At 38.4% G+C, this 27,875-nt stretch overlaps 1 protein-coding gene across 4 annotated transcripts in view; it reads right to left on the reverse strand.

Moving 5' to 3' along the window:
- COL12A1 (collagen type XII alpha 1 chain) overlaps nucleotides 1-27,875 on the reverse strand; it is a 111,653-nt gene that overhangs the window by 25,688 nt on the left and 58,090 nt on the right. For all 4 annotated transcript variants that reach the window (XM_084890834.1, XM_084890831.1, XM_084890832.1 and 1 more), the window contains 20 exons: nucleotides 25,766-25,895; nucleotides 25,221-25,360; nucleotides 24,690-24,819; nucleotides 22,500-22,642; nucleotides 21,291-21,420; nucleotides 20,496-20,638; nucleotides 18,710-18,839; nucleotides 16,526-16,645; nucleotides 15,278-15,424; nucleotides 14,415-14,531; nucleotides 14,108-14,254; nucleotides 13,549-13,623; nucleotides 11,791-11,930; nucleotides 9,479-9,602; nucleotides 9,162-9,305; nucleotides 7,404-7,568; nucleotides 6,057-6,095; nucleotides 5,823-5,961; nucleotides 3,428-3,570; nucleotides 2,913-3,022 (listed from right to left, as the gene is read on the reverse strand). In XM_084890834.1, the coding sequence (XP_084746960.1) occupies nucleotides 2,913-3,022; nucleotides 3,428-3,570; nucleotides 5,823-5,961; nucleotides 6,057-6,095; nucleotides 7,404-7,568; nucleotides 9,162-9,305; nucleotides 9,479-9,602; nucleotides 11,791-11,930; nucleotides 13,549-13,623; nucleotides 14,108-14,254; nucleotides 14,415-14,531; nucleotides 15,278-15,424; nucleotides 16,526-16,645; nucleotides 18,710-18,839; nucleotides 20,496-20,638; nucleotides 21,291-21,420; nucleotides 22,500-22,642; nucleotides 24,690-24,819; nucleotides 25,221-25,360; nucleotides 25,766-25,895 (2,556 nt within the window). The remainder of the gene's footprint in view (nucleotides 1-2,912; nucleotides 3,023-3,427; nucleotides 3,571-5,822; nucleotides 5,962-6,056; nucleotides 6,096-7,403; nucleotides 7,569-9,161; nucleotides 9,306-9,478; nucleotides 9,603-11,790; nucleotides 11,931-13,548; nucleotides 13,624-14,107; nucleotides 14,255-14,414; nucleotides 14,532-15,277; nucleotides 15,425-16,525; nucleotides 16,646-18,709; nucleotides 18,840-20,495; nucleotides 20,639-21,290; nucleotides 21,421-22,499; nucleotides 22,643-24,689; nucleotides 24,820-25,220; nucleotides 25,361-25,765; nucleotides 25,896-27,875) is intronic.

The raw sequence follows: 27,875 nt of genomic DNA on the forward strand, positions 1-27,875 counted from the left end.
ATATGGCATTTATATAAAAGTAATACATAGCTTACTAAAAATAAGGAAATGTTAAGTGCCCACAGCAGAGTCATCTACCATTGAATTCACGAACAGCATCATACAAGCATTTCCAAGACACTTATTACCTAATAAGAAGTAAAACTTGTTTCCTTTGCTTAATCCCTTCACCCTTTTGGACACAGACAAGAGAGTACAGTGATTGCCAGATGGAAGGAGGGATGGGAGGCGGTGGAAAGAGACTTGATTTGGGGTGGTGAACACATGCAATATACAGATGATGGACTATAGAATTATATACCTAAAGCCTGTGTAATTTTATTAACCAATGTCACCTGAATAAATTCAATTAAAAATAAAAATTATAAAAGGAATGAAAGCTTATTTGTTGGCTCTTGTGTGAACAATCTCAGAGGTAAGTATTACAAAGTACTTGAAAAAATTATAGTATCCAGAATTATTTCAAAATCAAGACTTTTAATTTGTAACATAATCATCCCAAGCCAAAACCGGTTTGGCTCAGTGGATAGAGTGGCGGCCTGCAGACTGAAAGGTCCTAGGATCGATTCCGGTCAAGGGCATGTAACTTGGTTGCGGGCACATCCCCAGTAGGGGGTGTGCAGGAGGCAGTTGGTCGATGTTTCTCTCTCATTGATGTTTCTGGCTCTCTATCCCTCTCCCTTCCTCTCTGTAAAAAATCAATAAAATATATTTTTTAAAAATCATCCCAAATATACTGGTCATTCAATGTCAACCGTACTAAGCACACGCTAAAAACATGTTTTGCTACAACCTCTTACGCATGTTTTACTGCATTTGAAACACATGCATAATCACATTTTAGAGTGGGCTCTTCATCTGCAGACCATTGTCCTAAGTACTTAGAAACCATTTCTAAACTGTGAAACATTGTTGGTCACAGACCAGCAGAAAAAGTAGAAACACATTTTCCAATTCATCTCCCATCCCATACTCTGCCATTCCCTACAACTTTATTTTTCATCTATTCCTCTTTAACCTCTTAATAGAAATTTCTCACTTGGATATATGTCATTGGTTGCAACAGAATGGGGACACAAAAACTTTTCAAGAGAATTTTCAAGAACCAATAGCTGTCTGTTAGTCCCTGCTGGAGCCCTTTTAGCCTACCCTCTCTTTCCCAAGAGCCCTTGCATGCTATTTCCACTCATTTCCTACAATCAGAGTGCTACTCATTTTCCCAAGGACTGAAGGACTTTAGTTCCAAGATTAGATGGAAGATGAAAGAAGAATGTTTGAATCCTTCAATCAGTAAAGAATGTGATAGCCAATAGTGATTGAACTTGTTACTAGATAAATGATGTAGGAGAGTAGGTTAAAAGAATGGGATAAGGGAATGGAAGAAAGAAAAAAGTATAGTGAAAAGGTGGAGGAAAAAAATAATAAAAGAAACATAATATGGAAAAAAGAGAGAGAGAATTTGGGAGAAAAGAAAGCTTGTAAGAAGAAAAACCTAGACTACAAATACCTTTCTATAAAGGCAAATAAAGAATCAATGCCAAATATAATGATCTTGGATTTGCAATAATTGCTGCTATAGACCTCTGCAAAATACTTTTTTTTTTTTTTGCTCAAGTAAGATGAAGATCCAATAAAAATTTAAAATTTAAAAATAAATGGCTATTAGTTGGCTAGTAGAAATTAAATTTCTAATATATTTAGAGGGTATGGAAGGAAAAATGAAATAGTTCTTTTTAGCAGGTTACTCAAATATAAATTTAATAGGTGTAGCAATGAGCCAAAATAAGTTCATAAGAACTTTGCCAAATTCATCATCTAATATTGGATAAGGAGAAGTTGAAGCTAATAATATTTGCCAAACTAGAGTTTTCTTTCCCAACGAGGCATTTATTTTATTGCACGCACTTCACTTCCTGGAAGTCAATAAAGTGTGAAGTGGATATGCCATTATTCTCAAAGAGCTTTGTTTTCTTTCATTGTGTTTTGCTAATGTGCACATCTGGATGCGTCTTGGAGCTTGTGAGAAAAGTCCCTTGCCATCCTGACTGAGAATTTAATTCATGAATAAGAAAAGCATTCTGGAAAGAACCCAAATTCTCAGGAATAGAATCAGCAAGAAATACAGCTACATCTACTCAAATACACAAAAGTTTTTCAGTTTTCACTTGAGAATCAAATTGAACTGGCAATACTTGTCTTCTATATAGGAGATTAACTTTCTGAGGGTCATGCTGGAGAAATTTTAGACCAGTTGTGCCACCAGAGGTATTCCTCCTGCTAGCCCAATGGATGAAGAAATGGTATTAAAAAGTCCATCCCTAACCTAGTTTGTTCTCTTCCTCTCTATATGTCAAACTTCAGTACTTTTGTCAATTAATCATCCTTTAAAAATCTTATAGGAAGTCTCTATTATCCTTGGATGTTGACATACACAAGAATTAACTAAGATAAACAAAAATAGACAATTCCATAAGAGCGCATCTAAGAACTTTCAACAAGATATTTTAGAAAATCCATAGTGTGTTAATGTAAATGTTAATCATATAAAGATTTATCTTTATTATATTGGTAGATAGTGATAACCTTTATACTGGCATGTCTGTAACTTTACAATAAACAAGCAAGCAGAAGTGGCTTTATAAAATAATAATCCTGTCAATTAAAATAAAATAAAAAATTAAGCATTGGAAATGAAATAATGTAATGGTTCGACAATAAAAAGGTAGATAGAAAAAGTAGTTACATACTACACAATTGAGATTTTGAAAAGGTATTAGCAGAAGATTTTATTTTTAAAAGATATAGTTATATTTTTTACCAATGTAGCATAACATTTTAACAAATAATAAAATAAATTAATTTAAAATAGTAAGCCATATTCTTTTTTCTATAAGTAACTAGGTAATATTTACCTTATGGAAACTTCCATAAAATAATGACTTTACTTCTTCTGTGTCAAATGAAATAGTCTGCACCTCCCCTCTTGTATCCTTGTTAAAGAATGATAATGTCTTGCTAGAAGCTGTAATTAATACATAATTGTTATTAAATCACATGCCTGGTATATTTTATATTGAAAGTATTCATGATGATTCTTTTTTTTTGGTAAGTTGACTAAAAAATTCAATAGTTTTAGTTGGGATAAAACACAATTAAAATATTTACTGATAAATTACATTTTAACAACTTTAAACACAAAAGCATATATACAGGGTGGGGCAAAAGTAGGTTTATAGTTGGTATTATGGAAAAGAATACAATAATGAATGAATAGTACAAAAATAAACCCTGTGTTTCTCATGTTCACAACTATAAACTACTTTTGCCCCACTCTGCATATTCAGAAGGTTCTTAAAAAGAGAAGAAAAGAGAAAACCTAATCAATAATATGTACACCTGTGCCTTAAAATAAGATAAAAATCCTTACGATCTGCAATCACTCCAACTTGTGGTTTGTAGTCTCTGTCTGTGATTTGCCAAATTGCAAAAGGGTCATTGGGACTTTCTGGGAGGAGTCTGAACAATAATATAATCGTGTATGAAGGAGGGAGTCCATTCGGGTGTAAATCTCTGTGGATAAAACAAATGAGTGAATTCACTAGTAAAAATTTCTCATCAGAAATAGAGGATATTTTAAATCTTTGGACCAGGATCTTATTATGGGTAGTTTTAGAAGTCATTTATAATAATCTGGCAGCATATTAGAAGGAGGAAAATTTAGGAAAGACATCAAAAGAACAAGCACTAAAGGTCCATTATGTAAGTAGTAATAGATTATTTATAATCTGATAAAGTCACAGAAGTCTGGGAAATTGCCAAATGGTCTTTTATCCTAACAACTAATTTTTTCTAGACACATACACAATTGCAAAATTACATAATAATTTTAGAGTGATAAACAGTATACCTATGGATGTACCTTAAAGAAAAAGAATCTCACTAAATATACTTAATTCCCAGTGTCAGGGGTATTAGATTATAAAATAGCTTAAGGTTTTAATTTATCCCTCGCTTTCTCTAGTAGTTTTTACATTTCCAAATTCCTCCCTGGAAATAAATAAATTACATAATCTCCAGAAGCTTACATGTTCCCAAAAAGAACACGAGTAATAAATGTTAAGGTCATGTACATGTGCAAACGTTTAGTGCTGATAAAGGGATGGAATTCAGTTAAAAGGAAATGCTTCTTTGTTCTAAGGCTGTTAGACAAAAACATGTGGTTCCATCTGTCCTCCCAAAGTTGACTCCATCGTTATTCAGGGGAACCATGGAAGCTAAATTGATGGTTTTCTGTCTGAGACTATTGAATAACACGTTATTTCTGAAGGCAGGAAAAGGGCCTTGATCATCAGCTCTCAGACGGGGAAGAACCTATTCTTTAGTGAACCTTGACAGAGGGCCCAGAATGTCTCTTGAGTTCTCAAGCCCTTGCACCAGCCACACCACTGGCACTTCTGGAATATTATATGATGCAGCTCTGCCTCCTAAACATGTGTTCTGGGCAAGCAGACATAATAGCTTCTGTGTGCTCAAAAACCGACTGTCTTCATCATATCCCATGTTAAAAATAACACCTCCATATTCATTTATGTCTAATCTTGCCCATTTTTCTTCTTCTTTCTCAGTTAATGAGTCCTTGGTTGGGGGCGGGGGGAGATTGAATTGCATTTATAGTTCTTTCAGCCATAAGCTCTGACTCATAAGAGGACAGTAAGCTATTACGAGTAAAAAGGTGGGTATTGCCCAGCTGAGGTGGCTTAGTGGCTGAGCGTCGATCTATGAACCAGAAGGTCACGGTTCAATTTCCAGTCATGGAACATGCCTGGATTTTGGGCTCAATCCCCAGTGTAATTCTCTCTCATCACTGATGTTTCTCTCCCTCCCTCCCTCCCTCCCTTTCTCCCTTCCTCCTTCTGTGAAATCAATAAAATAAAATAAATTATTTTAAAGGTAGGTATCAAATCTTGAGGTGACTGAAAGTTAAATACTGGGACTGAAGGTTTACTGAAAACCCTAAAATTGGTTGATCTGGTTGACCATCAAACAGTCAGGAACTTCCAGTGTGGCCACACTACAAGACGCTCTCTGCTTCCTTAAGAGAAATTAGTTTCGGTTTTAGCCTGAATTTTTCGTCAGCTTTCCCAGAGCGATTCACATTTCAGACAGCCTTTTCTGACCCCGTCCTCAGTTACTGAAAGCTTTATTTCTTCGTGTTCTTTTCGCTAAGTTGCCAAACACATACTTCTCAAGATTAAAATGTTTCCATTCTAATGAATAAAAAAATACATATTTGGGTTATGGTTCCTAGGTGCAAACTTGCACGGAGGATAAAATAAAAGCTAGCCGGCAGTTCGGCCAATAAAAACCAACCGCCGCCTCTCGGAAGGCGGACAAGCAGAGCTGTGAGGCTTCTCATCTTCTGGGGGTCCTGAACCCCAGAAAAGAATGCTGCTCTCCTTCTGCACCTATTCCAGTGGCCCTTCTGCCCCACAGCGAGCAACATCCCAAATAAGAAGTCGCCTTCCTGTTTAAACAGCCTCCCTTGGAAAATGCATAGCTGTGATCCTCGCCTTGAATTCAAAAGGGCCAGGAACCCATAACCCTGCAGAACCAGGGTGAGATGCTGAGGTTTGAGAAGAGCAAGGCTGGAGTCCTCATCACCTGTGTGACCTGGTGGAAGACACTTAGCCCAACTGCATTTAAGGACATTAAGCCAGGTCATGCATAAGGAGCCTTCTGACCAACCTAAAGTTCCAGGATTTCAAGAGCCTAAAAAACCATCATTGTCTGAAAAAGACCCTCCTGTTGTCAGTCACACTTACGCTGTGGGCTGGTTGATGAAGGCATTCTTCTGCAGCCTGTAGGAGGAGTAGCTGGGGAAAGACCCTGACTCCAAGGAGACGCCTTGGACGGAAGCGAAATTCTTCTCTGTAATGTTGTATGCTTCAAGCATCTTAAAACCTTCACGTCAGAAAATAAAATGTTGACAGAGGTCATTTAAATTATTTTAGGGCTTAAACCCTGAAACAAATTAGCCCAAGTTTATAAATGCTTACCTGGTGAGGTGTAGCCATCCAAATAAATGAGAGGGCAATCTGCAATAGACAGTGTTCTTTAAGTATGATTCACCAACACGATATACAAACATTGCGTATGGACACAAATCAGCGATATGCATGTATCAAATGATGAAACTGTTCACACATTTACAAAAACTAACATTGATCTATTTTTTTTGTAATGGATTTCTTGTAGACTTCCCATATGTAGGAGAAATTATACTACTGACCAGCATTAACAATGTTTTCTGAACATTCTCCAGCCCAATTAGAATTCTACAGTGTTCTTAAGAATAGTAAAATACAATGAAAGGAGGGAAATTCAGATGTTTTTAAATAGCTTAAAAAACTTTTTTTCTCCCACCCAGGGAATTTCAGATTTATGCAAAGGCAAGAAGAGTATGTCCCTATCGAACCCTCTTCTGTTCTCTGCCAAGCTTGCCTACCAAACATCACGTAACAATTACATGTCTACAGCACTTTTCTCACTGGCTCCCCAGAGCCAGGAATCTCAGGACCTCTGGGAGTGGATATGAGACAACTGTAGTCCCCTGCCAACCTTCCACCAGTTCAGCTCCTTTCTGAGTTTCAAGGTCAGTTTTCACAGTCAAGTACTGACCATTGCTTACTATTGCCATCTCTCCCATACCTCTGAGGATTCAATGTAATGTTTAATAGGGGAAACTGTAACACTTGCAAATCATAGCCCTGCCTAGGATCAAAAGTCTAGACTAGCTGCATAACTGCCTCCATAATCTAATGCCCCAGGAATCAGTGCCAATGGATGGGGAAGAGGATAAACTGACAAAAATAATGAACATTTTGACCTTCACTGTATTTTAAAAGTTGAACTTGAGATCTTGGCATAAGGAGAAAAATCTACCAAAAAGACAAATGGGAACCGAATGAATTTCTATGGAGCACACACGTACAAGTCAGTTTTCTCATTGCTCCCTTGAAGCACAGATGTTGTCAGAACAAACACTAATTGATTACTAATAGGGGAAAACCTTCATCTCACAGTAATGCTTCTATAAATGTTTTCCTGAAGCTGAAGATTAATTTATTCAAATGTCACAGGCATGGGATGGTGGGGAAAGGATGTGTTAAAACCACTTTATTTCCATATAAGGAATATATTACATCTTCAAAGCTTAAAATGGACCTCTGACAAGCACACATTTAGCACAATCTCAATAGGAACAATGATTCATCGGGTCCTCAAGGGATCTCCCAGGATCTATTTATGTACAGGCTTGATCCCATATAGGATAAGGAATGGCCTACCAAGTAGTTATTTTTCAAAACAAGTGAGATTATGGTCCCATGCGGACCATGACTTACTCGAGGTGGCAGTTTCACAGACAAATGTAATGAGGTTGTCTTCTATCTTCTCAAAAGATTCGAAGTCGTCCACAATGAACACATGCCGCTCGCTTGGTTTGCTGGCAATATTGGCAAGCTCGTTGTACTCCACATCGGCCACACCAACGACAAAGACACTGAACCCTGAAAAGCATGTTCATAGAGAGAATTACATGGCCCTCTGCCCGTCTTTTATAGTTTAAACAACTCAAAATAAAATCTTATCAGAACAGATGCTGTATTTCCTCAGTGTGTGCAGCACGTCTTTTTAATTGACACAAGCTCTCCTTAATAAATATGCTCTTTTTCCAGCCCTTACTATTTTCTGGCTTATAAAATTTAATTAATTGGATTTCCTAGAATAAAATCCTAACAGAAGGCAAACATTTTCAGAGCAGAAAGATTAACATGGTGCTCATTTCCTTCCACAGATCTACAGTCCCGATAGACCCAAGAATTCTCCAGTTCTCCTGGGCACCATTAACATTTTAAGCTTATGTGACTCAGAAACCAAGAATGGGCTCACTTAAAAATTTGATTCTCCACACACTCAAGCTCAAAGGCAGCATTCTGGTCACTTTTACAATGAAATATATGGCCAGGCCAGCATGGCTCAGTGACTATCAGCCTATGGAGTAGGAGGTCACGGTTTGATTCCTTGATCCTCAATGTGGGACATGCAGGAGGCAGCCAATCAATCTGTCTCTCTCGTTATTTGATGTTTCTATCTCTCTCTCCTTCTCTCTTCCTCTCTGAAATCAATTTTAAAAAAAGAAATGTTTAAAAAATAAATTGAAATATACAATTCCCGCTAGCAATGCAATTTTATTTATTGTATTAATTTTATGTATTTAGGTTAATACAAATAAAGTTTCTACTCCAAAAGCTTGATTTGACTGTTAAAAAAAATAATGATAAGGAATTAGTTACCTAATTAGGTATAAATAAGGTAACATAAAGAGTAAGTATTAAAAACCCTAAACTTAAGTCAGCTAGGAGCACAAACTATGCTGAATTATGCTCAAAGTGCATAAAACAGTAGCAGTAATTTATAAAATATCAGTGCAGTTCCATGTAACCAAGTATTTCTCAATCACTACAATAGGTAATGCACAACATATGTCTACCTTGGACCTGAGGGGGCTTCAGAGGCAGCGTTGATGCAAGTCCTGGAAAGACCTTGTTTCATCTCTAATAATCCTAAGCAACTCATCCAAAGGGCAGCGTTGCCAGGAGGCACTGAGGATGTTTGTTTGCCAAGATGTGCCCCGGAGACATGTCCCTGAATCCTGGCTGTTCCTCCTGGACAGTGGGCCTTTGAGAAACCCGCTTTGAGCCTGCATCTGCAAGGCTGTGTGGTAGTGAAGGCTTCCCTGTGTTCTCCTTGCACAGGAGCCAGCATCAAGACTCCCTTCTGCTATGGCAGGAAGCCTGCTCTGGGACCATCCGTGTTTGCATTCTACAGCCTTCCAGCCCCCACGAGAAATCTAGTCTGCTCATTGACAGACCCTGAATCATATCTTACACAAAGAATATACACCATGCTGTTTCTGAGTAATCACCAAACCATTCCACAATTAAACATAAGCTAATATTAGAAGAGTATGAAATACAGATTCAACAGAAACAATGAAGTAAATCAGGAAATTGGTTTTTTTTTGTAATCATTTATGAATGTTCAAAACTGTTAAAATAATGAGCACAAGCACTAGGCATGGAACTCAGGCCTGGGCTTACCTGACTGCTGGATGACTGAAGCTGCTTTCTTCACCTCGTCCTGTGACCGGCCGTCTGTGACCACAACCAGCACTTTGGGGACATTCTTCCTCATGCCACTCTCCCAGGTCAAGACCTTTTCCTTGATAAATGTGAGAGCCTTTCCTATAGAGTGTGGAATGAAACATTTTAGTGTCACCTCAATGCAAACCATCCAAGGGCCGTTAGCCATGCCCAACTGTTAAGAATTTGAATGTTAGAGTGAAATGGTACACCTGGTTCTTCCACTCCAAAGACTTTGGAGAGTGAAGGACTACATAGACTCTGATCAACTGTACCTGTTCTTGTGTTGCCTCCTCTGTACCTAATATTCTGGAGGGCCCCGAGGGCTTGGGCCTTGTCATTGTACGTGTTCAGCTTGAACTCAGACTTGACTTCATCACTGTACTGCACAAACGAGACCTGAAAGAAAATGTGGTTTGTGGGGAGGGTAAGTCATCTCTTTTTATGTTTCAATTTTCCAGTGAGTCCTCTAACTGCTGAAAGGGAAAAGGAAATGCCTCGGACCTGAGAGTATTATAAAGCTCTTTATAGCTGGTATTATAACACTGACTACTGTTGTCTCCGTAAACTATCTAATTTCTTATCTTTAATGACTAGACAATAATTGATATGAAAATATAAATATACTATATTCATAAGGTACCTTTCTCTAGGGTAGGGGTGTCGAACTCAATCAGAGAAGGGGCCAAAATCTAAAATCCAGCCTAAATCGCGGGCCAAATGGTTTACTGAACAGTCATAAACTGACAATGTCATAAACTGACAGCGGAGTGCAGTGATGACAGCGCGGTGCGGGCCACATTGCAAGGCCTGGCGGGCTGGGTTTGGCCCGCGGGCCTTGTGTTTGACACATGTGCTCTAGGGTATAGGAAGGGATGGGTAAAATCAGGGAGCAATGAGAACACACTATCTTGAACTCAAATGTGGGCAAAGCAATTGGTTCCACAGCCAAGAGCTCCTTCTCACTGACCACATCCACTCTTGAGGGTAATATGAAAATATCACATGTGTGGTAATAATCAGCCCTCATCACAAACTTAGTGACAGTGTGATTTAGTGGAAAGAGTACAGACTTTGTAGTCAGGAATCACTGGACTGAAATCCTAGCTCTGCCAATTAATGGCCATGTGACACTGGGCAAGTTCCCAACATCTCTGGCCTTTAGTTTTCTCCTCAGAAAAATTGAGATAATTATACTTGCTTTCTAGGATTGTTTTAAAAACACATGTAGTAATCATGTATGCAAAATAGTTGGCACATACAAGTTAATAAAATATGATAGCTATTCTTTTTATTTTTTATTAGAAATCTTATATTTCTAAAAGAATGGAAAACTGGCTTAGCTATTGACACATTAAATTGAGAATATAACTGGCCTGACTTTTTACTCTTCTTGGGTTGGAATAATATCTACACGGTTATTTGAGGATTTGAAATTTAGTATAATCTATTATATAAAGTACTCTTCCATAAAAGAAGACTTGATTTGCTTATGAAATTATTTATGGTTTACGTCAAAATCTCTTATTTTCATAATGTCTCTAAGATGCCACATGAAAAAGTACAAGCTGCAAAAATAAAGGGAAAAAAATCATCAACAAGGAATGGAGAGAGAAAGAAAAAAGATTTGGAAGAAGAATGATACAATATAGTCCCTTGCCTTAAGGAATCAATGAGTTAGATAGAAAAGAGTTACACACAATAATGACCATAAAGAGTGATACTTGCTATAATAGTGACCCAGACAATACCCTTCAAGAGCACGGAATGCCTAAAGCCATCAAGAAAACCACTCCAGAAAGGGGGGAATTTGAAGTCTTCAAGTTTACAGAATCCAATAAATAATTAACACTAGCTTTATTCAGATTCTCAGAGGAGCCTGGGAAGAAGGGCTCACCGAAACATAGTTTAGAGCCACTGGACTTAAGTGTTCTGTTCAATGGTTTATTGAGAGTAGTGAAGGAGATTTTCCAATTTACAGGTATGTTATGGCTATAATATGAATTATTCTTCAAAGCCTCTTTATGGAAAGATAACCTTCTCTTAAGTTCCAACTCTAGTAAAACAAATACTTTTGGAGTAATTTCACAGCAACATAGTTGGTAGTTATTTTAGGAAAACAAATGAAATACCCTTTGAGTCAATAATGGCCACTCTTCTGATCAAGGTAGTATCTGCAATGCCATGATAGAGGGGGAAGCAGTCACACACCCACTCCAGTCACTATTCCTCACTGGCTCCACGGACTTAACAGAGGGTGATAATCGCAGTGCATTTAGTTTCCAGAACATCGGCTGACCTTTCATGGGAGTGTATCATTGTAAGAGTTTTAAGTAGGAAGTTAGTCAGAGCCCTCTAAATTATTCAATAGAAATATCATCTAGCCAAAGAGATACCTAAAGGAATATTTATTTTTCTGTTTACTATTTACACCCAACTCCTTCCCAAAAATACATGTGTAATGAAAACATCAAATAACAAAAGTCAAAACATAATTTGTAATGAAAAGGCTTTCTACTTAAAAAGAGAAGTTCAAAGGAAATAGCAAGGCAATATTAGTGAATAGCCACCATGAAAAGACACCCACCTGAATTCCACCAGGATTGACTTCATCAAAGGCTCCCACAGTGTTGAAGATGAACTTTACAACTTTATTAAAATTGTCATCCCCGATACTCCAGGAGGCATCAGTCAAGAATACAATATCTGCCTTGGCCCCTTTGCATACTGGCGGGGAAAAAGAAAAAAAAGGAAGTTTCAAATATCATGAATTCTTTCATTCAAGTGAAATTACACAACTGAGAAATGCAGCCTACCACCTTGCTACTCAAAGTATGGTTCAGTGGCAACAGCATAGCCTGGGAAGCTTCTTAGAAATGCAGTATTCTGGGCCCTACCCCAGAGTTCCTCAGCCAGAATCAGCAACAAGATGCCCAGGTGGTTCCTGCTCACAATAAAGTGTGAGAGGCACTATCTCATTGGTCCTCAATTCCTGCCCTGGAATTACTCCGCCTATTTAGATCCACTATGCAAAGGTATGCTCTTTCCCCATGGAACTCTTCAAGTAGCCTCAAACAATAAGTGAGGAGGAAAGGAAAGAAAAGCAGCAATGTTCAGGATTTAAAAGATTAGGAATTTCGTATATATTTATCAAAGATTTGGTGCAAATAAGGTGTTTTTTAAATTAGGCCACTATGATTATATGGAGGGAAGGAAGGGTTGGAATAAAATAAGTATCTTTCATTGAATCTTCAGACTTAAAGACTAAAAAAAAAATTGTGAAAATAAAAATTTAACAACCTTTTATTCTATAAAAACTTAGCATGTGGAATGTACAACACCAAGAGTGGACCCAAATATAGCCTATAGATTTGGGGTGATAACGGTGCATCAATATAGGCTCATGGAGGGTAACAAATGTGCCACTTTGGTGCGGGAGGGTGATCCTGGGGGAAGCTGTGCAAGTGAGCGTACAGGGTATAAATGGAACATTATGTACTTTCTGCTCAATTTTTCTATGAACATAAAACTGCTCTAAAAAAATAAAGTATTAAAAGAACTCAACAAGCCAAGATTATTTACTGAATTTCTTTCAACAACCCAAATTTCAAGAAACCCATTATTGTTTTACCCTATAATAATACACTCTTAACTTTTATCTTATTTAATAGGTTTAAAGAAGTTGTGGTGGTCTAGAGCCTTCTAAGATAAAAGAAAAATTCTTTTAAAATCTGACATGCTTTCAGGTTAACTCAGAAAACAGAATGTGGGGGGAGGGGGAATAAACCAGTAGTTAATTAGTTTAAACTTAATTTTATAAACCACAGAGAACTGCCCCAAATTACTTGAGAGACCAGCTTTAACCTTTTAAATTGACAATTATGCCTCAGACTTTAGTAAATAGAAATGTTTTAGCTTTGTGTAATCCAGGGCACTTCTCAGATCAGAAACCAGGACTTCCAAAGCCAAAGGCCCGGGAGGGAGCTTGCAGAGATAGTCAAAAAGATTCCCGGATCCTACTGATGCCAGAAGCCCCAAAAACAAAGGCCCACCAGGTGACCATGAACTATGTAGGATTATCATGAGACATTAATCTGCAAAACAAAAGAAAACAAGTTCCAGCTGAAGAGCTGAAGTGGTTTAGGACTGATTCCATTCACACCAAAATGCTCCTGGAGGGGGAGAACAAATGACTGGCAATCTTTTCTTTTAACCTAAAAGCTCTTCAACAAGAATCAGAAATCAGAAATGTTCTATATCGACTGTAAATGATGTGCAGGCTGCATTAGTCAGGAGGTCACAAATCCCTTCTTACTTATTACATTTCCAAATCAACTGTACTTACCATCTCGAGCGGGTGGAATTGTGGGAGGGGGAGGAGGTGTGGGTGGCTCGGTAGGGGCTTCTGTTGGTTTTACGGCTAGAATTTAAAAAAAAATAATAATTAGAGAAACACAATATGTGCACATTTCATAACACAGAAGGAAATTTTAAGAGTGATTTAAATTCTAGATGACAAATCACATCTCATTGGCATGGACACACTGGGAATTCTATTGTATCACTGATAGTCATTCAACATTGACTATAGTTACAAAACGCAAAGCCAAGATTCAAAGGTTGAATGTAAGGCCTTCGGATAGGATCAAATGAGTAGAAGTTCATAATATAGTTGCCCATCAACTTCACACTGTCCACTGGAGCCATATCTCCCTCCTTTAGCCCTTTCCTTAAAAATAATACCAACTAACCAGCCACAGACTCCACCTTCAAGAACCTGCCATCATTACATCCTCACCGCAGTCCCTACAGAGAAGTGCCTGTTCAGGGGTCACATAAGTTCTCGCACCCAGAGCATTCCATTTTGAAGCCTGACAGACATTCCAGGTTTCTCAAACACTTACTGGTGTGTTCTCTGACAGAGACACCAGGACCCTCAAGGTTTGGTGTCTGCACGAAAACAGTGACGCCATAATCAGTGTCTGGTGAAAGGCCAGTGAAGCAGTGACTGGTTTCTGATCCGCGCACTGTAATTTCCTGTCCTCTCGTTCCTGATCATGACAACAAAGGAAAATGCCAGTGTCATCCTCAATTGCATTTAAAGGCATATTATACATAATTTTGTAAATAAAATGGCATCTTCTTTACTGGATTTTAAAATGTTGCTATGAGCTCCAGTTCTTTTTTTTTTATTTTATTTTGCACACGTACCATCTGCAGGGTTTAGCTTTAGTCTGTAGGAGGTGGCTGCCCGGTGAGGTGACCATCTAACACAGAATGTGTCCCACCCAACCTTGTAAGGAGTTAGATCTGTCACATTTAAATACACTGCAAAGGAAAGAAAGAAAGATAATAGACTTACTTCTTAAATAAAGGCAGAAAAGCATACTTTTAATCATAACAAAATTTTAGAACTTCCACATGGCTAAAAAAGAATATCTAAAATCTTGTTGTTTCCTTATAGGAAACATACATGAAAATGTGGTGCAGCCAAAACAGCTCTCCCTTTCCATCACTGATTTTCAAGGGGAAAGAAATATCACAGAGACCTTCTCAACACTACAAATGTCAAAGACATCTCGTGGAAAATAAGAAATGTTTCCAAAGGCAATCTGCTAAATCCTTAAGTGATTATTAGAGAACTTGGTGATTATAAATTCTATCTGGGCTGAATCAATAATCATGGCATTTCTGTGAAAACTTGCAATTAAATCAATGTATTTAGGTGATAGATGTTTTAACATCAAATGTCAAGAAAAACTACCAAAAAAAAAAAAAATTCCCTGCATCCCAACTCTAATTCTACAGGATCATTCATGATGAAATGAAATCATAATTTTTAATCTTTCAAAATTCAAAATATAATATTGTTGTGAACTAAACATACCTCATCATATACTGATATTTGTATATTGAATTATATTACTTATAGATTTGTTTAGTTCGGCACAAAAGGGTCACCTACTAATTGCTGAGAAAACATGCATATGTTAAGAAGACATAACATTAAAACAGCCTAACTTGGTAATTTGTACTATACTTTTCTCACAACCATGCAAAGACATGTGACTCACATGTAGTTCCTTGATCCGTCAGGGGGACACTGAGTCCAGAATCATACTGAGCATAAACATTTACATCATAAATGGTGCTGGGATTGAGATTGTGTAACGTGTATGATGTCACTTCTCCAACAAAGACTTCCATGGGCTCATTGGAACCTTTAATAACAATCACAAAAATACATAGATATATGTTAACACTAATCTTAAATTTTTCCTAAAATCAAAATGCCTTCACTTATACTCAAATGATAGTATGAACAGCATTAATTCTAAAGCCCCTTATGCTTTTGTTCAATGTAACACAAGCCACATTATATGGTGAATACAAAACTGTAAGCAGAGAGTGGATTATTTACCCTCAGATTTTCAAAGCATAGCACAATACCTGGAATGTAGCAGGAACGTAATCACAGTTCCTTTAATGAGTTAATCAATCACACAAACAACTACCTTAGAATCTCAAGCCTCTTCTCTGAGCCTCCTTTGCCAGCACTGTGCTTTGCCCATAGTAGGTGCTATTTAACATCTTTAATGTAGAGATGATTTAAGAATATCCATCTTGGACCTCATTCCATAAGCTTAGTGACAGAAGGTCCACAGTTACTAACATCTCTTCCTCCTTTTAAGTTCTCTCTCCATTTCTTACACAAGCTCACCTTCCCTTTCTCTTCCCTCTCTAAGTTTTTCTAGAAAAAAAATTTCTAGCCCATGCCATTCCTAGTGCATGGAAAATGCCCTAGCAAATTTGGTACAAAGAGTATTTTCTTCCACTGTTCTAAGCATGTAGATAAAACAGAAATACAGTAAATAATTTAATAAAGGTTTTATCCAGGATCAACAGGGAATTGAAAGCAAGCCTGTCATAAATTAAACTAAAATGCATATTCTCCAAGAGGAACAAAACCTTGACATCATGGGGAAAATATAGAAGTTTGTATTGATTAAATATGCATTATTTCATAATCATAATAACACATGAGATGTCTGAACACAAACACCTTTAATTTGTGCATCTTGATAGGCTAGATAAAATTTTTAGCCATGCAAATTAATGAAAATTTTACCTACACCCATAGTAACAATGATACTAAAATCATTGACTTAAAATGATATTTCTGGAAACATGCCTCTGATCAAAAATTTGATGTGAGAACTGAATTGTCAGTAGAATCTAACCATAGGGAATGGAACAAAGAATATCCTCATACTCAAAATACTCCCCTGTGCATTTAAATGATGATAAAGGTGTTTTCTTACCCACTGGCTTATATACAATTTTATATCCAAGAACTGGAGAGGGTGAAGGATCCCAAGATACCCTGAATCTTGTATACCATTCATCAGAGATGTGTATGTTCTGAGGTGGAAGTAGTCCCACTGCAAACAAATATTGGCACACGTTACTGACCTTTTACTGATACACAGGGAGAGCAAAGAACTTGATGGGTATAAATTATAAGTATTAATAGTACAATCCTATGAGTGAAATTTAATAAAATCCTGTAAGTTCCTTATTCAGAAAACAAAAGACATTAAAATATTCAACAGAAAGCTTAGGGGTTTTTCAAATTCAAACTACAACTCCAATGGACTCAGGAACTGGTGATTTCCAGAGCTGGTGTGTTATATGATGCAGAATGACACAGGAAACCTCATACCACTTTTAGAATGTTAGAGATTACAGAATATTAGAGCCAACAAGCAATTTAGGCACTATCTAGTCCAACCACCTAATCACATAAATAAGATATGACTTGCCCAAGACCACACAGCTAGCTCATGACTAAATGGGTTCTTTCCCGCACCCTCTACTCTGCATGAACATAACCTTGAGTAAATCCTCAAACCTTCACAGGCACTGCCTCCAACTCCAGGAGCTAAAAAGCAATACTGTGAGGCAGCATGTGAAGTAGCTGCTGAATTATTATTCATAGAATTACACAAATAAGAAATTCACCTTGAAGAGTTCTGCAAAACAACAACTAGAAATGGCTTTGAGCCTTCCTGGAAAATTCAATATCTAGGAAATATTTTTTTAATATATTGTGATAAGCACAAAATTCTGAAATATGCTATTTCCCCTGAAAAATACCAAAATATATTCTAAAACCTAAGGGGAAGTTTTAAAAATTGAAAGTTGTTAAATTAAATCATCTTGATTTTAAATTTAAAACTACTAAACTGAGTCTCGTTTGACTCCGTCCTATAGACAATAGGTATCAATAAATATATAAATTCCTGGTCTTGGGAGACTAAGCTGAAACCACTCTAGTCTTGTTTTTCTCTTAAGAGTTTTCGAATGGTAGGTCTTTCAAATTCTGTAGTATTGCAAAGCACAAAAAGAGTTTGGGCAACTGAGCATAGTAAGGATCCTGAAATCATGCTGAACAAAGAAAACAAAAGGCGGGGGGGGGGGGGGGGGGAGGCCAATACTTAGTAGTAACAGACACCAGATCTATAACCCAGCATGCCTTTCTGCTGACGCAGTGGCTCTCTGCCTTGGCTGCACATTGGAGCATCTGCAGGTCCAGACCACACCCCCTCCCAGTTACATCAGTAACTCTGGGGCTGGCTCCTAGGCAAAGCACTTTTTAAAGCTCCTCAGGTGATTCCAATGAGCAACCACAGTGGAGAACCTTTGCTCTAAACCCCAAACAACTGCCACCGTGCCACCAGTGTAGGCTAGAAATGGGAGGTCTCGGCACTGGTAATTCTTTGTAAAGTACTTGGTACAATAGAAAAAAATATATTTTTGTAAAAAAAAAAGCTACATTTGCAAAGAGAGAAGGGAAATGCTAAACCTCTCGATTATTTATGACTTAAGATGCTATAATGGCCGAAACTGGTTTGGCTCAATGGATAGAGCGTTGGCTTGGGGACTGAAAGGTCCCAGGTTCGATTCCGGTCAAGGGCATGTACCTTGGTTGTGGGCATATCCCCAGTAGGGGGTGTGCAAGAGGCAGCTGATCGATGACTCTCTCTCATCGATGTTTCTAGCTCTCTATCTCTCTCCCTTCCTCTCTGTAACTCTGGGGCTGGCTCCTAAGCAAAGCACTTTTTAAAGCTCCAAAATCAATAAAATATATTTAAAAAAAAAAAAAAAAAAGATGCTATCATGATGGAGTGTCTTTTTGCTGATACTAAACTGACTTAGCAGCTGCAGGCTGAAGTGACCACCACACAAACTGAAACAATACTCAGAGAATACCAAATGGTTTTTCAAAGGAGAAATAAAACTATCTCAAGCAAAGCAAAATATGCAGATTTTTGTCTTTTTCTTCTTTAAAGTGAACCTTGAAACAGTTAAAATACCAGTTCTGTTCTCCTATCAATCTGACAAAATTCAATGCCTAATATTAAGTTATTGCAATACCAATGTAGTACTTCAGATGCACTGGCAAATGCAACATTTAAAGATTGTAAAAGGTCTAAGATTCTTACCAGTTCTTCCATTTCCTGTTAGATGGCTACCATCTCCGTCTTCATAAATAGGAATCACAGTAATTTTATATGGAGTATCAGATTGCAGGGGCTGCAGTATTACATTGTTCCTTCTGCCTGGGACAGTGGTCTATAGAGGACATTAAATTATAAGTTTATTATCAGCTAGAGGACTTCCAGATCAAAAGACAATATTGTTTTATAGATTCCCATAGACAGTAATGTCTTCTTCATATTTTCTTTTTGTTACACAATAGCTCATGGCAAGGCGGATGGTCCACACTGCCTGTGTGTGGCGTGGGAGAATGGTTTTAGAGTAAACACATCTGGGCTCACATCCCATAGTAGCCATTTACCAGCTTTATGGCTTAGCACCTCTGAAGGAAACTGTGAGGCTAACAGCAATAATGCATACAACACTTCCATGCACATTACTGAGTCCTGCAGTGCTCAGTAGTATGTTTTTCTCCTTCAGCTCTCATTGGTACATGTTGTGTTTCTCTGTATTCCTTCAACAAATGTGTCCCAAGTACCCACTGCGAGCCAGGCATGGTACCAGCCACTGGAAATACATTGGTGAGGGTTTCTGCTCTCAAGAGTTTCACTTTGGCTAATACTAATGATGTGGAAAAGATGAAAAAGAAGCAATTGAAAATACATTTAACTTCCTCCATGAAGAGAAAACACAACAACTAGATCTCTCTCTCCCTGCCCCCCTAAGCTTTGCTTCCATAAATAATGTGAATCACTTATACCAGTGATGCCTAGAGTAGAGTTCCTTGCTTGCAAATGGTGAATTGGGGGAAGAAATTATGTTTTTACAGTTTTCAGAAACTGAAGGGAAATTGCTTAGTTGCACCTGGGAAGGCTGAACAAACACTAAGGCGTGAGCACCTTTGCTTTGGCAAACAAAGTGTGGCAATCCGGCTCATCTCATTTTGATCAGAAACATTAAATGGCAAGTACATGTGTTTCAGATTAATAAAAATGGGATGGGGCTTAAATTAAAGCTTAAAAAAATCAAGTTCAAGTAGACGAAATATTTTATAACACAAGAATAATGGAAGGAGAATGATCAAATAGAATGTATGTAGCAAAATGGTTGCAAACCACAGACAAAACTGCTTTATAATCAGCATTGCGTGTAATTTCCCACTAAGCTATCACTGAACTTTAAAGCCAGTGCTGACTTTTTCTATCCATAACAAATGAACATTAAATGAGGGCTATGCTACCAGAAACTTGACTCTGGTTCTGGAGAGATAAAACATGACACTCAAAAATTTTGAAGCTGATATTAGAGTATGTATATTCCAAAACCAGAGTGTATAGAAAAATGTAAATTTAGAGGAAAGGGAGATCAATTTGCCCAATATTTAAGAAAGACTAGATCTAAAGAAAAGGTAAGATTGGAATAGTCACAGCATTTGAACATTAATTTAGTTAGCTCAGAATAATTGGTATCATGTTTCACCAGAATTAATTCCCATGGTGTAGGTAGGAGGTTAGAAATATGCACTTCATGAGATAAGACAGTTTTTTTCCATCTGCATTTAGAATAAAAATTGAGCCCTAAGACATTAATTCTCTGTAGTATAGAAGGCCATACTAGGCACGGTCAGGTGATCCCAATCTCACGTCAGAGGAAGTCACAGAGAATGTAACTGACACACAGAAGTCCAGGACTCAACTCTAACCCTAGCTCCATCCTAAAGCAGAAAGCTGAGGCTCACACTCCAACCCGGTCAGATTACAAAATGCTCAGATAAATGAGAGTCGGACTCACATATTCATCGATTGGATCGCCGACTGTGGGAGAATAGATGATCCTGTATTGCTGGACTGGCCCGTCAGCGTGATCCCAGGCCACCGAGAGGCTGTTGGTTGTCTCCCCGAAGACTCTCAGATTTCTTGGTCCACTCCGAGGTACTAAATAAACAAACACAATAGAGTATGTGCCTGCCCGTGAGCATGACAGGCCTGGGGCGGGCAGGAGGGGTAGGAAAGAATTTTCCCCTGGCCAGATTAAGGAAGTGACTCTCAGGTGTGTTACCATTCACTAGGCTGTTCACTCCCTATGCTAAAACACACATCTTCTATGGCACATGTGTCAAACACAAGGCCCGCGGGCCAAATCCAGCCCGCCAGGCCTTGCAATGTGGCCCGCACCGCACTGTCATCACTGCACTCCGCTGTCAGTTTATGACATTGTCAGTTTATGACTGTTCAGTAAACCATTCGACCCGCGATTTAGGCTGGATTTTAGATTTTGGCCCCTTCTCTGATTGAGTTCGACACCCCTATTCTATGGTTTTAACGCGAAAACATAAACCTAGAATGTGCTGCATTTCAGAGCTACAGTTGCATGCTGAACATCCAGTGACATAAAACTAGGCCTGAGCCTAAATGCACAGGCTGGGAAAGAAAGGGATGATTTTTAACCACTATAACCACTTACTGTTAAATGAAATATAGAGGCCAAGTCCTCATGTTTGCTAAGTAGCCCACACCTCACTCATGCAGAGAAGCCCTACCAACTGACTGACAAGGGAATGGGGTGAAGAAAGGATTTCTGCCTCACGAGTTCGGCCCTGGGCGGGGCTGGGGTTCCCCTCTCCATCCGAGTAGAGAGCCACGACGTTCACGGAATAGGGTGTGTCCGGAATCAGCCGATCCAGGTGCACCGTGCGGGTATTTGCCGGCACCACAATCTGGAGGGGAGGAAATGCCAAATTCTGCCTGATGACAGCCCCTATGCTTATCAAGTATTGTATTAGTCAGCATAATACCTTTGATAATAAAAGGCTAAGCCCAGACACGTCAGAAGCCAACTATGGTGCTTCTTCAGTAGATCTGCCCGACCCACACCATTTGATGCAATTTATCCTCAAAACTTTCCTCTCCAAAGTTAGTTCACTACTGGATTTCAGTAACTTCAGTCATCTTTATGCTTATTATAAAGATTATCAAATATAAATAGCATCCAGGGATGTTGATAGTAACCCATAGAACATTCCTCTTATTGTTAGACATTCATAAGAGACTTCTACACTGGTGGGGAGAAATTCTGTGTTAAAATAGAGAGCAACTCTATACAATGGATAAGGACAACGTTGTGTGAATATATTCTATCAGACACAGGGACATGCAGGTCAATATTCTTACAAAATACATGTTTTGTTCATCATTGTTTATCATTATTGTTTCTTTTTATAAAGAACTTATAAGTAAAGTTAATTTATCAATTTACTTTTTCTTAAGTGTTCTTATATTTTCCTTGTTCAAGTCAGTAACCTCTGATTTCTAAACTATTAATCTACTTGCAAAACTACATAGTGCTGTGTAATGGAGAAGAGACTGAGCAATTTGTATGAGCCAGTGAAGGAGTACTCTAAGTTTCATAAGACATCTGTACTTTACAACGAAAGCGTTATTGACAAGGTTTAGTAATGATTTGCATTTATTACTGGGTTTTTTTTTTAAAATCATATTACTAATTTGCATTTTCCCCAAAATTCCCTTTTGCTAACTAACTTTATAATGAATACACCTGCCTTAATTCATCAAAAGCAATCATTTAACCATTATACCCTGGCATGTTTGTGGTTTGCATTCTCATAGGCTACTCAGCATGACACAGACATGAACCTCCATTCACCAGGAAGTGAAGTTTCCCTGAGACTCAGTGCCACTCCAACAACTGGCTTATTGTCCCAGGCCAGCAACCCCTGGAGGCACAGTGAAATCTACAAAGTTCACGGCTGCGCTCTATGAAGACAATGTGACTTACGGATTCCGAGGGTCTGGTGCCATCCACAGGCGTGTACACAATGCGATACTGCTGCACAGGCCCGGGGGCCGGGTCCCAGCGGACGTCCAGGTTGTTGGGCGTGGGGTTGTACACCTGGACGTTCCTCGGCAAGCCTCTCACCACTGAGGAAGGAAGAGCCAACACACAATTCTTAACTAAGTCTGTTTATACATGTGGAGTTTTTGTTATCACTTCTCCAGAGCTTACACTCTGTAAAAGAACAAAATGCTATCCTCCTTAAACTCCCAGTTATCTATTCAAAAGCAGATTTAAACCCTCGCCAAATCTAAATTTACCAATGCGAGCCAATTATGGCCTTTATCTATATGGAAGCAAAGTTGTTGCCAATAAAAACAAGCTGCTAGTAATTGCAGTAATACTGGGCCGGCCATAAAAGGGTAAGGAACACAAAACTAGAAAGGAAGCTTCAGTTTTCCAACATGGGCAATGGAGAGGCAGAGAGGAGGAGTTTCAGAGTGTTTGCAATTCTATGAATGTCTTCTATGACTAAAACTAAAGGCAAAAGGAGAGAGAGAGAAGATCAATGATCTGCCTCATTAGGGAGGTAGAAAAACATAAACTAGATCTACATATTAACCCCAAACTATAATCAAGTCAATAGTGTCATCTTTCTAGACTACTCATCTTTTATCAAAAGAAGCCATCCATACTTGCTTCATTTAAGCTATTAGAAAGTATATTTTTAGAGTCAAAGAAATGTTTATAAATACTTTCAAAAACCTGTAAGCAAAAAAACAAACAGTAAAACCACTATACACTGGTTTTCAAGTTAATGGCAAAGGAAAGAACACATATTTTTAATGCCAAAAGGCACTTCTTCAGAAAACCAGAAAAATGTGTAATCAAGCAATGTCATGACAGATTTCAATAATTCATTATAGCCCCAACGGGCATGGCTCAATGGTTGAGCATCAACCTATGAACCAGGAGGTCAGGGTTTGATTCCTGGTCAGGGCACATGCCCAGGGCGTGCAGGAGGCCGGAGGCAGCTGATCAGTAATTATCTCTCATCATTGATATATCTAGCTATCTACCCTGTTTCCCTGAAAATAAGACAGTGTCTTATATTAATTTTTGCTCCCAAAGATGTGTTAGGTCTTATTTTCAGGGGATGTCTTATTTTTCCATGAAGAGGAATATGGTACACATTTATTGTTAAATGAAAATAAAGGAAATTTATTACCCGTATCGGTACGGTAGTACGGTAGTTGTCAACACAAACCAGACAAACTGTGAATCCTATAGTATCAAGAATTTACTCATTTATTCAATGACAATCATGTCATCATCTTCTGTAACATCATCATTATAATCCAATTCCTGAATTTCCTGGTGAATTTCTTGTGACTCCATTTCTTTCAGAATCAGTGGACCAAATCTCTCATGTTTAGCCTAGGAGGGCCTTATTTTCGGGGGATGCATTATATTTCACTCAGAAGGAAACCTGTAAGTAGGTCTTATTTTCGGAGGATGTTTTATTTTTGTGGAAACACGGTATCTATCTCCCTCTCCCTTCCTTTCTGAAATCAATAAAAAATATATTTAAAAAATAATAATTCACTATAGAGCCAATACAAAACATGGCTTCGCACAGATGTATAAAGCACAAAGTTCAATGATTTTTTTTTTTTTTTGTCAGTGGAAGAGAATGACCAAAGTGGCATACTAATTATTGTATATACATTCATAAGTCTTGTAATTATTATTTCATAAGACGAATGCCATTGTAAATTTTTTATTTCATACACTAAAATAGTAACAGTTGATGTTTGTGAGGTGAATTATGGGTAATTTGTATGTTTTTATTTTATTATTCTGAATTTTCCAAATTTTTGTCAATGGGTCTATATAAAGAAAAGCAAAATTTATCATGAAAAGGCTAGCTTTGCCGAAACCGGTTTGGCTCAGTGGTGGAGCGTCGGTCTGCGGACTGAGGTCCCAGGTTCGATTCCGGTCAAGGGCATGTACTTTGGTTGCGGGCACATCCCCGGTAGGGGGTGTGCAAGAGGCAGCTGGTCAATGTTTCTCTCTCATCGACGTTTCTAGCTCTCTATCTCTTTCCCCTCCTCTCTGTAAAAAATCAATAAAATTGTTTAAAAAAAAAAAAGAAAGAAAGAAAAGGCTAGCTTTTTTTGCCTTTTTACTTACATGTCCTTGCAGTGTCTGAGGTGCGCCCTCCATCACCTTCAGTGTAGACAGGAACCACTGTGATAGTGTATGGGGTGTCTGGCTGCAGATTCCTAAGAATGGCATAATTGGTATTCCCAGGGATTGGTACCTAAAGATTGTAATAAAACATAAAGCACTTGATTTAAAAAACTTGCAAAAAAAAAAAAAATAACACTTCAAACAATAGAATACTCAAAATCCTAACTCAAGACCAAGTCAAAAAGCAAGCTCTGTAATATTGGAATAGAGTGCCCTCCTATAAACTGTTACACGAGGTTATGAAAGCTTCTCTAGACCCTACACTCATCCTCAGCTCCCCCTTCTGGAATGATTGCTTCCCCCAACCCCGACTCCCCACAATCTCTTTATCACTCAGGCACTCAAGCCCCATCCTATGCTGTTAAGTTCCATTAAATGAATGTAAACTTCATGGATGCTAAAACAAATCTGTTAACTCCTTTAGCTCCACTCATTCAGCTACAGGTTAAACCCGCTACGGGAAATAATTACCATTTCCTCCGGACCACCTCCTGTCGGTGCATAGAAGAGCTTGTACTGACGAGGATTTCCATCCGCGTGGTCCCAGCGAACATTCAAGGAACTGGTAGAAGGGTCATACACTCTTAGGTTCCGCACAGTATTCAGAGGTTCTGGAATGCACAGAAATCACATCACTGTATGATCCTAACAGCCAAGCACACATGAAACACAGGTTCAATGTATCTCCCGGGAACCCTAGGACATAGCAGGCACCCCAGAGTAGCCACCCCACAAATATTTGTTGAAGCAATGAATAAATGAAAGAATGTATGCAATAATCTGGTACACATGTCTCATCTTGCCACCAGCTATTTTTTTAATCCTAGAAAATAGTAAGTGACTTTCTCCACAAACAGAGACAGTTAACTCCAAGCAAGGATATTAAATCAACATTATTTTTAATGCACTTTCAGAGATTAGCAAAACTCTGTGTCACCTCAGTGATTCCGGATAAAGATGTGATTTCGTTCCAATTGCCATTATTAAAGAAGCACCAGGAGCCTGCATTCACTTACTGGTCTTGCCTGTCCCCGTCATATGACCTCCTTCACCGTCAGAATACAGGGAGGACACTTTGATCTCGTAAACAGTGTTGGGCTTCAGTTTCTGCAGGAGCACACTATTCTGTCGTCCCCCTATTGTGGTCTTGAGTAAAACAGGAACACGTGTTAATCTTGTTCTCTCCATCTCACTACTCTGTTAGAAAGAGCTCTTTCTACAAGGAAGCTGTTTGAGACCCTTGCCAAGATCTGGCAACACGTACAACCCTGAAGATTTAGGAGATGTCTTACAGTTTCATTCTAAATATACACTACACACCTTAAATCACATAAAGGACCCTAAGCCTCATACTGGCGACTCAAAAAGATATTTCCACTTGCTCGTCGCCAGCACTGAAAACTGCTTCCAAAACCACATTTCACAGGGCTTTCCCCACAGAGGCATTAATCATCAGTGAGCTACTAAAGAACTTGGAGGTCTCAAGGACTTGCATACTATTAGAGGCTCAGCGCCATTCAGTATTATTATCTTTACCTTTTTTACAGATTTTTTTACTTGCTTTAGAAACACATTATCATGATTCAGCAAAAAATCTGAAGCTCTTAGGAAACCCCCTCTCCCCCCAAACACTGCCACTCTCAGAGCATCTGCTGTGTAAGCTACGTGGCAGACCCCTTTGCCAGGACACGCTCAGGCAGAAGTTCCCAGTCATCTCCATGCAGTTATGATGCTTTTTCGATTTCCTTCAATCACAGAGTTCTCCGTATTTTATTCATTGCTCAAGGCCATCTAGCTATCTTGTTGAAAGAAGATTTGTATGATTTGTTAACAGTTTACCGAATTCAGATGTTTAGGCCATTCTAATTAAAATCACATGAAGATGGCACGCTGCCCGCCATGAGTGCACATGTGGGTGGCTGGATGTGCTAGTACCGTCCAGATGTTGCACCCATCCTTCCAAGTTCCAGAGGAAACCTCAGTGAATCACTGTAGCCATCCTAACAGAAGCAAACTGAACTACAGTAGCTAATTTTAATAAATGTAATATTTGAAGTGATAAGAAAAAAGTATCAACATCATAGCAAGTCTTGAATATTTAGCAAATCTGGAAGCATCCACTTAATAGAACTAGTCTATGACTAAGCAGAAAGGAGCCTGCCTACTTCTTCCATCCAACTCTCCAAGGCAATTCTAGCATCTGTGATTTGTTACTTAGCTTAGTTCATGGACTAGCATTTAAATGGGAAGATCCCTAATAGTAACAAACCTTAAGGGATCATCAGCTAAGAGAAGCGTTAAGGTCAAGTACATCCTGCTATACAGTTTTACCTAAATCTGGCCTGGCACAGACAAAGGAAGTTATCTTTCTGATATTAAAATATCAATCCATCAAAGGTATCTTACTTTTTATAAAAGCTATATGAATACAGTTGGTATTTAGTTTACTCAAATAGACATATTTCAATCCAAATGTATCAAACCACCTAAGTCAAGTTCTATGGAAACCTCAAAAGACCAATTCAAAAGTCACAGTGGGAAGGGAAGGATTTCTGGTTCAGCTAAACCCACTTACTACTCTAGACAACCAGATACCTTTCACCCTGTTAGCGACCTTGCTAGTGGTTCTCAACATGTGGGTCACGATCCACAGGTTGTGAACCACTGCTGTTGAGCCTAAGACCATCAGAAAACACAGATATTTACATTACTATTCATTAACAGTAGCAAAACTACAGTTATGAAGTAGCAATGAAAATAATCTTATGGTTGGGGGTCACCACAACATGAGAAACTGTATTAAAGGGTCGCGGCATTAGGAAGGTTGAGGACTGCTGCTCTAAAGCTATGTGAGGAAACATTATAGCCCCTCAAAAATGTTCACAAAATACTGGACCTCACTAAAAGCATCACATATATGTATAACAATCACAGTGCTTTGTGAGCTAGGATAATGTGTGCAGTTCTAGTCACACGGCTCATAAAAACAAAGCTGGAGAAAGTTCAAAGAGAGACGACTAAAGTCAGCAAGGTGAATGGACAAGGATTTTGTTAAATAAGGGAATACTGGGAAGCTTAAAAAAAGATGAAGGCTGAGTTTCTATTCCTACCATCTTCCTTAGGAAC

Source organism: Pipistrellus hanaki, assembly GCF_964339955.1.
Source record: "Pipistrellus hanaki genome assembly, chromosome: 7".
Lineage (NCBI taxonomy): Eukaryota > Metazoa > Chordata > Mammalia > Chiroptera > Vespertilionidae > Pipistrellus > Pipistrellus hanaki.